At 39.9% G+C, this 12,237-nt stretch overlaps 1 protein-coding gene across 3 annotated transcripts in view; it reads left to right on the forward strand.

Annotated features, from left to right (window-relative positions):
• LOC6551582 overlaps nt 1–12,237 on the forward strand; it is a 46,671-nt gene that overhangs the window by 30,016 nt on the left and 4,418 nt on the right. For all 3 annotated transcript variants that reach the window (XM_026982681.1, XM_026982680.1, XM_026982682.1), the window contains 2 exons: nt 9,484–9,628; nt 9,839–9,976. In XM_026982681.1, coding sequence (XP_026838482.1) covers nt 9,484–9,628; nt 9,839–9,976 — 283 coding nt within the window. The remainder of the gene's footprint in view (nt 1–9,483; nt 9,629–9,838; nt 9,977–12,237) is intronic.

A 12,237-nucleotide genomic window follows, 5' to 3' on the forward strand; every position in this document is an offset into this window, starting at 1 on the left:
GCCCGTAACGAGGCCAAATTGGCCTGGTCGAATTCGAATGAGCCTGGGCGCAGTTAAAAGGCAAATTACGCTAATGAAATGTTTTAACCCTGATGTGGATGCACTTTACTACACCACTCCAAACTTCCAACCAGCCCACTTTTCCACACTTTTCCACACTTTTCCCCACTTTTCTCCCGAATGGGAACCGCAAAAGTCGCCAAATGTACCGAGCGCGGGTGGGGAAAAGCCACAAAAGTAGAAACTGAAGCGAAGGAAAAGAAAATTTCGTAATTACACTTAAGTTGGTTAATTGTCGGACAGATATTCCGCTTCTCCCTTCTGCTGCAACTTTTCCGCCTCTTCGCCATTTGCGAATATCATTTTTATGGGTATACTAATTATACATTCTTAATGGCATTTATATTACTTTAAATTGGTTAAGTTTATACATAAATGAATATATTATGGATGCACTACAATGTTTAAAATTTGATTTTTTTCCGCCTCAATAGTATTGTTTGCTTCGGAAAGGGTATTTGAGATCTCCATCCACTTTACAACTATACGGTTTTTCCGTTTTCATTACCTTTTCTTGTGCTTTAGTTTTTTGGGGCGATAGGCACTCAACGTTAACACTTTGGGAAATTCAAATAGGATCTCTGCGAAGAGATAGAGGGAAACAGAACGGGCCAAAGAAATGGACAGAGAAAGGGGCTGAGTTTGGTGGAGAAAGCTGAGTGCATGTTAGATACAGATACATGCAATCTGTGTGTTAATTACGCTACTTTCCCAGATTGTCAGAATGCGCAAATAAACAGTAGAATTAGCATAAAATATAGAGCGAGTTGAAACGAGGCAGATAATGATAACTAGACGATTTGGACGGTAAACAAACCGAAATGATTTTCTGCACTATCTGCCCAATGGCTGAGTCGGATTTATGGCCTGATTTCAGGTCATCTTTAACGTTCCAAACTAACAAGACTATAAAGCTGCACTGTAAATGAGGTACAAACATGATTGTATTACATTTTTTGAGTTGAACATTAAGTGTATGGTTTTTAAGGACACTATTGAGGTTTTTCGGTCAGCACTCCAGTTCATACACTACACGTTCTATATATGGCACACAAGGTTGCGGTCTGAAAACGGCGCCAACACGATCAAAACATCGAGCAACTTTAGATCGATCGAATTGCTTAAAATCGTCTTCGATTACACGGCCACAGACCAGACCATATATGCATACACATATAGTACATATATAGCATATATAAATCGGGCAGCAACAAATTCGCAGGCCAAGTCTGAGAAAGGGGAGTGGGGCAATGAGAATCATTTTGTTTTGGCATTGCAAGCTCAATGGGCATTTGATAAGTAGCGCAATATCGATTACACTGGGCAACAAAGAGTGAAGTGCAATGAATCAGTCAATTTATGAGTCACAACGGAATGCAACGGAAATGAATTTAAGGATAACTTGCAGTACTTGCTCATGACTATCGCATCGAATAACTAATTATTCATTTAATGTAATGACGAATAACTAATTATTAATTTAATTTAATGAATAATAAATTGGTTTTAATTTACATAACAGATTTTAAGGAGCATGGCGTTTCTTATAAATTTATATTTTTGTTATTGTTAAAGATTTTAAATAATTAATAATATTGGTGCCACTGCAAACAGACAAAAGACCTGTAGGTCAGTGTCCACTATTGCTGACTTACTTGTTTTGTTTATCTTGTTGCGTTTGCTGAACTGATTGCTATTCCTTATATCTTTGTTGCTTTTCATCTGTTTTTCTCGCTGCTTTGGTATAACATTGCATTGAAAATTATGCCACTTAAGATCAATTTACCTTTTAGCTAAAAAAAAAAAAGAAACAAAGCACAGAACTGGCCGAATGCAGCTGCAAATGTTGTCGGCTGTTGCAACTTGGATAATTGAAATCACTGTTGCCAATGCACTGAGCAAAAGTTTCCACTTTACCAATAATATGTATAGTATATACAAAATACTTCAAACCATCCAGCCATATCCATACGTACTACAAACACAAAATAGCGATTTGTTTCCCAGTGCTTCTCAATGTTTTTTGTTCGGTGCAGTGTGGTTGTTACTACCACAGTTGTTGCCACATAGTTAAGTTGTTTTGGCCGCGTCGTCGCACTGTCTGACAAAGTTAAAGCAGCAAATCGGTGGTGTGTATACGAGCATGTATGGGGGTGTTGGTTGGTAATGGTAGTAGCGGTGGCCGGGGAGGTGTGGATAGCTAAAATGCAACCTGGCGCGACCAACTGGCTGGCCAAATGCCGAGGTGCTCTCTGGCCAACCGAGCCGGTTTCAACGACCATGAGTTAAACACACAAATGCATAAGACAAACACTAACTCTTGGACACTCGGACACCACTTAATGCTGCATCTGGACCAGGTCCGTGGCACCACCAGCTCCACCACCACCAGCTCCACCTCCGATCAGCATCGCCATCCCCTTGAAGCCACCGACCAACATGTGCTGTGTTGCATTATTTGATTAAAAAGTTTGGCGCCCAGGCCGCCAACATCGCCTTTTCTGCAGTTGGAAAAGTTGGAGGTGTCTCGGAAGTTGAGTTTCATCCATGATCCGATTCCGCTGGCCTTCATTTGGGCAATCTTAATGCCGAGCGAAACGGAGCCGCGAGTGGGTTTAATTAACCTGATGTGATGGCATAAAAGCAGATGCATCTACATATCTATCTCTCCCGCTGGGAAGATCGGGCATATATTTATACATATGTATATATTCCTACCTCACGGGTGCTGTGGCGAGACATCTGCCACACCAGTGGGTTGGCTGTGGCATTCAGTTTTCCAGTTAAGTGCAAAATTGGGGTCGTCATCTTCAGAGTTGCAATGCGAAAGAGATGGTGGGGATAGACATACATATGTACGCAGACAATTGTGGCTGGGATTGCAGTGTGTCCCATGGGTATTTAAATCTTAACAGGACCGAAACCTGAGCTTAGAGAGTTCTACATAAATGCAAAATGGAAAAAATATTTCATTAATAGGTCTACACCGTTTCATTGAAACGCATATAGCACATAAAAATAAACGTAACTAGAAGTATAACTTCTAAATCAGTTTTAGCTTAACTGTTGCATTTGAACCAGTTTAGGTTTGAGCCATTTTAAGTGCATGCTACTAACTCCACGACCGCAGGTGTACCCTTACGGCAGCGAGAGTGAGACGGCTGTCAACGCAGTCGTTGCATGTGTAATTTGCTGAATTTTTAATTATGACACAGAGCACAGCACGAAGCAGACAGACAGATAGAGATACGGATCCAAATCCGAGAGGTAGAAGCACCCAGAGGAATGGGTATGGGTAGATGTAGATATGTGTTTGTGGATTGCAGGTTAATCTGCCGTGTTGCATGTTGCATGTTGCATTTGCCAGTTGGCAACTTATCTAACTGTCAAGCGGGTCTCTCAAAGTCGCCTTAAGCCCCATATCGTTGCTGCTCCCTGGCTCCATGGCTCCCTGGCTCCCTGGCTCCCAGATGCCAAATCAATGTGTCGTGGCAGCAAAAGCACAGAAGGCAGCACATGGGTTAAGGCAGCAAGGAGGGTTAAGGCTTACAGATATAGCCGGATTAGAAGCGGTATGGCATTCATTACTGGAGCAATCGGAGCAGAGAAAGCTTCAAGTGCTGAATTATGTTGAAAAGGTATGATTTTAAATCGCCTTGAATTGTAAAGCAATTACCCCCGTTATTGAAATAAATCAGTTCAAGCAACTAAAGCTACTCAATTTAAAGCTGTAAAAAAGAAATCAAAGTACCAATTGAAATGTCTACTTTGATATTCAGTTTATAGCTTTTAGTTGAATGCATATGCAGCCATTTGAATATCCATACATACATATATATAGGCATTTGCCTCCATTTGCTGCTATGTATTTGTGTTATTTTGCTAGTGAAACTCTTTAAATCCATTTCGTCAATTTAAATCGAACCAATAAATATTTGCAAATGCGAAATTTAAATATTGATAAACTTAAAAATGAGTGTTAAAGCGTTTTCCATATTTTCCATTGCATATTATTTTACACACTTTATGGTATTTTTGTTTTTTTTTTTTTTTTTGTGACCATTTTAGTTTCTATTTTTCGACAATTTCCCTTCGCCACTTGCCATTGATGTCAGTCTGTCTGCTTGTCACTGACAATTCAATGTGGTTGCCGCGTGTGGCTTTTATTGTACGGTATTAGTGTGCGAACTGGAGTTGCACTTGCGATTCGTGAATGCATTTTGGCCATTGATGGAAATTGACCAATTCGCTGTGGTGGCGCTAATGCAACAACGGCAGCTACAGCCGCGGCAGACTAGCAGTTTTCCATTTTTCGATGTTTCCATGGTGTTTTTTTTGAACGTAGAAAAGCTTTTCCAATTTGTTGACAATGACAACAAAGAAAGTGACATCAATGTCAGCTGCAGTTGTCACCCTTTCGGCCCGAATTTTCAATGTTTTTTATTTTGCTTTTCTCTGTATGCAACCTGCCGACTGCATTTTCAAGCCGCCAAAATCAAACAAACAAAAGAGGTGAGACCGGACAGACAGCCGGCAAACAATAAACGTGAACAATGCACTCATAAGCCTGGCAACAAGTAAACTTCGTTTTTCTCGTTAACCGAGATCGTTTTTTATGCATTTATTAATTGCGAACGTCCGCAGAGCCAATTAACTTGGCCAGGGACCATTTTCATTTTCATTTTCGCTGCATACTCTCGGGCAGCTGGGGTAAAATAAAAGCAGCCAACGACGGGGTAACAATATAAATGCGAAAGGTTTACCAGCAGTAAAGAGGTGCAATAGTTCGCGCCAACGTGGCGTATGAGTAATGCGCGCAAACTGGAGTGGAGTGGACCCTAGCTAGCTTACTAGTGATTTACATGGCACTTATTCATAATTTTATTTATCATTCAGGAATTCATGCAGAGGAAAATGGTTGAAAAACTGTTCTCTCGATTCCATTTTTTATGTTTGTTTCTCTAATCAATTTAAGCAATTTAAAACACTTTAATAACTACTTTGGGTTACTAATACACCAAAAATAACAACCACAATAGGAAATCATTGCGCAATATTATTATTACCCTCTCGCTCTTACCATAAACCAGCCTCCGACTTTTTGGCCAAAATTAGAAACTAATTTCACGTCCATTTTGGAATGCAGAAATTTTGCTCGTACAAATTGTTGCACTGCTGTTTAGTTTCGGTTTTTGCGGTTGTACTTTTAGTGGTAACCGCATCCACGTCCGCGCCCATCGCGCTCTCAATTTCCGCCCCTTTGGCCCCTAATTTTGGGGCAATAAGTGGAATGCCAACAAATAGACCGCAATTTTATTAGTTTCTGCTGCTGTTGCATCGAAACAAAGGCAAAATAAAGAACAAAGTTACGAATAAACTGGAAGGCATAGTAATTTTCATAAGCTTTCATACATTTTAAAATCACGAACAGCACAAAGTGAGGTATTTCGCTTTCAGTTTACGACCAAAAACAGCTAAAAGCAAAACCGTAAACTATTTCAAAAATATCATCTGTCAAAAGATTGCGAAATGGGCTAGTATTTTTAAGAGAGCCATATTGGAAACACAGAAAATCCAGGCCACTGAAAATACGCTTTATATTTCCAAATTTTACGAGCCGCAACTCAGTTGTGATTTTCATTGCACTTTAAATGATTAGAAATTTGCCCAAAACTTGTTTTCATTCCAACCCAATTGAGTGTGGCAATTATTTCGGATTTACACTCATGGATATATTTATGAATTTGAATATTTTCATACCCCACCATAATCCATAAATAATAATTCCATCAATTTCAATTGAATTTTCCTCTGCCAGCAGCTGGTCTTTCCTCCCCGTTTCATGCATACATTTTCGAAATATATTTAACAAAAAGTTAAGTCCCATGTGAGTTTTCTTTTTTTTTCGGGGCAAGTTTAGAAAAGTGGGGTGCGATTCAATTTTCCAAACTGGAGTTTATGGCTCTCTTATGCCATCTCTGTCTAATCTTGCATAGCTTTCTCCTTTTATTTGCCAAAACATGTACATTACAATTCATGCGGTGGTTTTCAACAGTTTGTGCACTTTTTTAAATGTTCTCGTTTTGCCGGATGCTGAAACCAAGAAATGCCTGCTTTTCTGCTTTAAACAAATATTCTTGCAATATTCTTCAGCTGTTTTTTACTTCGTATGCGTAGAAACTTTGACCCATTTTTCAAGTTTACTGCCTTCCACCCACTCGCTAAAGTGGCCTTGTCCTTGTGTGTTAAGCATGATTTACATGCTGGCCAAAACAAAAACTTTTAATGGCCAAAGTGGCAGGATGACAACACGAATGTCCGCCGAATCGTTACAAGCTATTTTATATGTATACTATTGTCTTGGCATTGATTGGTTTAAGGTGTTTCATGGTGCAGTATTTGTTATATAATACCGATAATTATATATCGTATATAATATAAAACAGTATATCAAGAATGTAGATTAGAAAATATCATTAACTTTCTTCTCTATACATATTCATTGTCTGGTAATAGTTTAATATTTGTATTGTTTGCTTTTTCGTGGTTAACTTTGTGTTGAAATAACTTTTCCAATAAAAACACCCAACTTTCAGATGATGGCTAGAATAAGTTCTCTCCTCTCTTCAGTTTTGATTTATTTAATCGTCATTGTTGCTGCAATTTCCAACTCTCTAACATTAAAGTTATTTCTTGTCTCTGCAGGAGATTTTCCTTAAAACCATTCGCACAACTATTTTTATAGCAGGCGGGTTAAAAAAGTTTTTTTTGGCTGCGAAAAAAAATTGTTATTTACATTGCCAGCCCGCAGAGAGGCAGCCAATATTTTTTCAACAATTATTTGACTCAACTTGAGGTCCCCACGGGACAAAAAAAAGTCAAGGGTTAAGGCGACAAACTTTAAACGGAAAAAGTGGTGGGACCATTTCGAAATAAAATGATAAGTACATAAGTATTTTCAGCAAACGGGAAGCGATGGCCGAATGAAATTATTAAAAAGTTGCATATTTACGATGACCAAAAAGGCCAGGAGTAGGAGCTGTAGAACTTTTCACCAGCCCCAGGAATTGGGCTTTTGACATGAACGGCCACGGCCCTCAACGTTTTTCGGGTGGTTTATTTGGTTTTGGACGCACATGGCAAAGTTTCCTTCTTTTGGCTGCGAGCAAAGTTGCTGTCAAGAGGAGAAACTTGGCTTTGACTTTTGGTTTTATGTACGAAAAATGGCCAAGAAATAAAGGAATTATTTTTAGTCAGCTTAAGGAGAAAGTTAAGTGAACGAGAGCCGGAGACGGACCTTTTAATTTAATTTAAAAGGGGGCCTAGTCTTGCATAAGCCTCAGTTATTTCTATATTCATATAACGAGTATATTTGTTGATGGAGATAGGTGAATAATGAGCCGGAAAAGTTTGATAGTTCGATCAACGCCATTAAGGAACGCCATAATGAAAATGGTCAAGAGAATTAGTCAAATATAATGACAGTTGCTTGTTCTTTAAAGGTTAATTGCCAGATTGAGCGATTGTTGAACAATTCTTTTCAATTCCGCTAAAAGGTCTAACCTTTTTGGCCCTAATGCTGCCTTCGATTGTGTGTGTATTTTTGTTTGGCCTCTCGACTTTCCCTTCCCCCACTTTAAGTTTCACTTTCGTGTGCTCGCTGCGATATTATCGCCTAACAAGCGGAAAATGGCAAGCGAAGGATGGAAAAGTGTGGAGGGGTGGGGGTGGGGGTGGAAAACGGGGCGTGGAAGGAAGGACGCCTTCTCAAGTTGACAACGACAAAACGCAGAGCAATTTAGATATTGATTTAGATAGCGTCTGGCAAATATGTTTTCCCACTTCAACGAGAACAATATTGGGAAAACAGGAAGGAGCACACTTACGTTTTTCCCGGATTTTTCCCCCATCGATAAGTTAACTTGTAATTGGTAATTGTGCCATGATTGATATGCAACAATTTTGTATTAGTATTTTGCTTTCATATTAGCAGCCAATATTAACCCATTTAAAATGCAGTGTTAAAGCCGTAAACCGAAACCCATTTAAGCCAATCTTAAAATACCAAACGTCACTGCAATTATTTATAATTTATTATTATGCTTGTTGGCTATCAACAAAGTTAAATATATGATTAAAGTAGTGAACAAAATTAAGTGCCTGTTTCAAACAGCTCAGCAACTTGTAGAGCGGAATGACTCAACTAGATGTCTATGGTATATTAGTTAGAAAGAAGTTTAATGGAGCTTATAATTAAATAAAAAATGATTAAAAACACTTTTTTAATTGAGCCCAAAATGACATGTTGCGCAATGAATTTATGCAAAGAGTTATGTTTAAAAGAAGTGTAGTACCAGGTATTTTTAAGTCGAACCTTTATTAAACTAAAAGCTGCCATTATAAAATCCACTGGAGGGGTTGTTGGTCATAAACCGATTTGATTTAATCAACAACAAAAAGCAAATAGTAATAACGGCAAACGGTTCTGCTGTTCATAAATTTAATTGTTAAATTGTTATTAAAAAAAACGATTACACTGTATTTGCCCTTTCTCTGTTCAGTGAATAAATCAAACATACGGAATATTTATTCACTCCGTTGGTGCAATAAATGCCGGCATTGAAAAAACTGAACAGTAAATTGAGTAGTAATAAACGAAAATTCATAAAGGATATATCAATTAATACAAATTTTCCCAAAAAAGATCAAACTAAAAAAACACAAAGGAATTCAATGACTACAAACTAGAGTAATTTAAATAGATAGAGATTTATTGTTCAATTTGATGGGATTTCTCGAAAAGCAGGCTATAAAATAGATTCAAGTGGAGTCGGTGGCGTATACGCAATATTACCTCAATGCGGCAGAAATCAACAAAATGTCTTCAATTCCGGTGCTGCACCAATGCCATCTTTTTTTTTTTATAATTATTCGTCTGTCAGTCATTTATTTTCCTTACACTCGCCCCTCTTCTCCTTTTTCCCCTCTTCTTCTGCCGCTTTCTTCTCCCAGAAGAACAGCTGCTGTCTTCTTGACTAATTTATGTGTGCATATTAAATTAGTCGGGCGAGGCAAAAGTGTCGCGCTAGGCATTAGTTTACACCCTCCTCCAGCCCCTCTGCCCCGCAGCCCCAAATGGCTAACACCTATACGACCAACACACACACACACAGCTGTTTCAATCTGTTGGCTTTCATTATTTAATTGCCACTCTTGGTAAATTTGCACGGCACACAAGACGTATGCGCAATGCGGCTGGGAAATAATCAAATTTTGATGGAAATCTAAATGCATCCGAGTGAAATGTAGGCAGTTCTTGGTCTGCTCTTAAATACCATGTATATTTAAGTGATTTTATCTGTCTAAAATGTGTATTTAAATTTGTGTTCCCCCCCATTTATTCGTTTTTTTTTTGTTTTGTAGCAACAATCGCTGAGCGACACAAGTGCCGCCAGCAGTGGCAAGGGCACCAAATTCTTACTGCGTAAGCGTAAATCAAAGAAGACAACCGCAGCAGCCGCAGCAACAACTGATGCCGCAACAACGGCCAAGAAGGAAAACAAAAAGGGTAAGTGCTTGCGAATCCAAGAATCCTGCTGCCAGCTGAGAAACATTTCGTTACCTCTTGTTGAGATTCGACTAAAACAGGATATAGTTGGTATCCGTTTAATCGAGATGAATTGTTAAATAACTCTACGCAGCAGCTAAAGACAAGAATGCGTTATGTTTTGATTGAAGCATTTAAATAAGGGTATATTATTTATTACTCCACCCACAGCGATTGCCCAGCCACAGCCGTCGATCAAGTGCGTCCTGGTGGGCGACGGAGCCGTGGGCAAGACGAATCTGATCCTATCGTATCTGGAGAACCGCTTTAATCCGGAACACATACCCACAGCATCGGACATTTATAATGGTGAGTTCAGCAGGCGTGGGAGTCGCGTTGACGGCGTTCTTCAACAGGTTCTCGATTCAGAGGACCTCCATAACTTACACCGATGTTCTCCTCTTTGGGCCAACCTTTGCGGCCTTCGTTTCGATTAACGGAGATTCGAGAATTCGGCTCGGCACGTATATGAATTTTTCATTCTGTTGAAAAGCAATTTGTGAAATCTTTACCGAACTTTTCGTTTTCCGTGTGAGGGATGTGCCAACTGGATGGGCGGATGTGGGATCTGAATTTTTGGTTGGCTGGCGTGGGCTGGGAGTTTCTGGCTGAGGAGTTACAATTATGCCGAAGCCGACTTTCACTGCTTCCGCTTTTGGCCAGTGTGTGTGTGTTTTGTGCTATTCACGAATTTTAATGAACGGAAAATTGAAATTTGCGGTTATTCAAACAGAAGCACAGAATGGATGGAAACTTGATTTTGTTGGTTTCATTTTTGTCGGAGCACTCTATCCCGCCTCCTTCCATGTGCAATTGATTGAATTATGCTTAACCCTTGGCAGATCCTCCAGTGCCGCACTGGCCCTTAACCCCTAATCATCGTGTCTGGCACTAGAGACTGCCGGCAGCCAGTTTAACCCCTCGCCGGGCCACTGGGGCTGATTTTAATACAATTTTGCATGAATTTGCACTTCTCAGCACGCCAAAAATTGTGTTGCTTTGCCAGTCAGTCAGCAAGTCAGGCGGTTGGTGTGTGGAGGAGGAGGATGAGTCCTGGCCAAATTCGCCCTGAGGATAATCGTGGAATAATTCAACAGATTTAACTAGGTGTGGAAGAGCGCGTTGCTGGCAAATAGTGTGCCTTTATTTGGAGTTTTTGCTTCTTTTTGCCAATTTGTACTTCCCTTTTTAGCGGTTTTAGAGAATTTGTTAGCTGATCTCTTCATAATCATGTATACTTAATGTAAAAATGCATTACTACAAGGGGCTATTTAAAGCTATTTTGTTTTACACAAAGACGCCCAATGCTCACTGGTTTTTATTACACTTTTCAACTTTCTGAATACCTGTGCTCATCCTTTGCTGTTTGCCTGCCCTGCGAATTGAATCGCATTTTTTAGGCTGAGCGAATTGACTGGATTGCAGCTTTATTTGCTGCGTGTTCAGATGGGGATAGAAATGAATTTGCGATATTTTATTTAGACATATAAAGGTTTGCCTTTTTCTTTATTTCTGGATTTAGCCAGGGTCGCCTACACCAGCTGCTTTTGTCCCGCTGTCGTTTGTTAGGAATGAAATTGCGCATACGCCGTGTGTCCCCCGCGTTTTCAGCCAGACTTCTAGCAACAATTGGCCCGGTCTGCGAATGCCAGGCATTGCTTGCTCTCAACTTTTCGTGGAATTTTCCCCTGCTTCTGGCAGCTTTTCCTGCCAGACCCTCGTTTTCCTCCTGAATGTGCACTTGTGCTGACATCTTTTTTTCTTGCATATTTTACTGGAGCCCAAGACTTTGGCATAGTTCGGCCAATGGGCATAAGTTTTGCAACTAATTAAGGCAGAAGCTGGGCTAATTACCTAGCACTAAGTGCGTCAAATTGTTGAATTTATTATACAGTTCACTTTTTTATCATTATGCTAAGAGACAGCGGATGTCTTGATCGCTAATTGACTGAGTGATTGTGCAATATACGTATATCCCTCAATCTGCGACTCAATTAGGTGTCAATAAGGTTGACTCAGCAGGAAAGAAGCGGCAAAAAGGCAGCTGAGCTGACTTTCTGCTCACAATTACACAATTGCACACACACACTTGCGCGCACACACACACACACAACCACACATGTGGGTGTGTGTGTGGAGGGCTTTTCCTTAACCGCTAACGATGTACGCCTTTTGTCCCGACCTTCGCCATTGTCTGACTCTCCATTTCCCCCAAGATTCTCTGAGAGAATCGCTCCTGCTCACTTCACTTCACCTCACTTCACTTCAGTTGAGTTGAGTTCACTGTTTTTGTTCTCGTTCGCGTAAAGCGATTTTCAGCTGAGCTGGCAAACAATTTCCCTTTTGTGAAAAAAAGGGAATGGCATTGAATGCGCCTTGTGTGTACTTGTATTCCGGCATTGATTTCCACTTTTACACTTTCTGGCAGCTGAAATGGCCAAGAAATATACGGGTAACTAATAAAGCAACAATGAGATGGTTCAAGGAAATTGCACAATGAATCGCAACGGGAGAAAAGTGATTGCGAATTTTACTTCTATTTCGGCCAGTTGAAATGGCCTCTCCAAAAA

Source organism: Drosophila erecta, unplaced genomic scaffold (assembly GCF_003286155.1).
Source record: "Drosophila erecta strain 14021-0224.00,06,07 unplaced genomic scaffold, DereRS2 tig00000152-arrow-arrow-pilon, whole genome shotgun sequence".
Classification (NCBI taxonomy): domain Eukaryota; kingdom Metazoa; phylum Arthropoda; class Insecta; order Diptera; family Drosophilidae; genus Drosophila; species Drosophila erecta.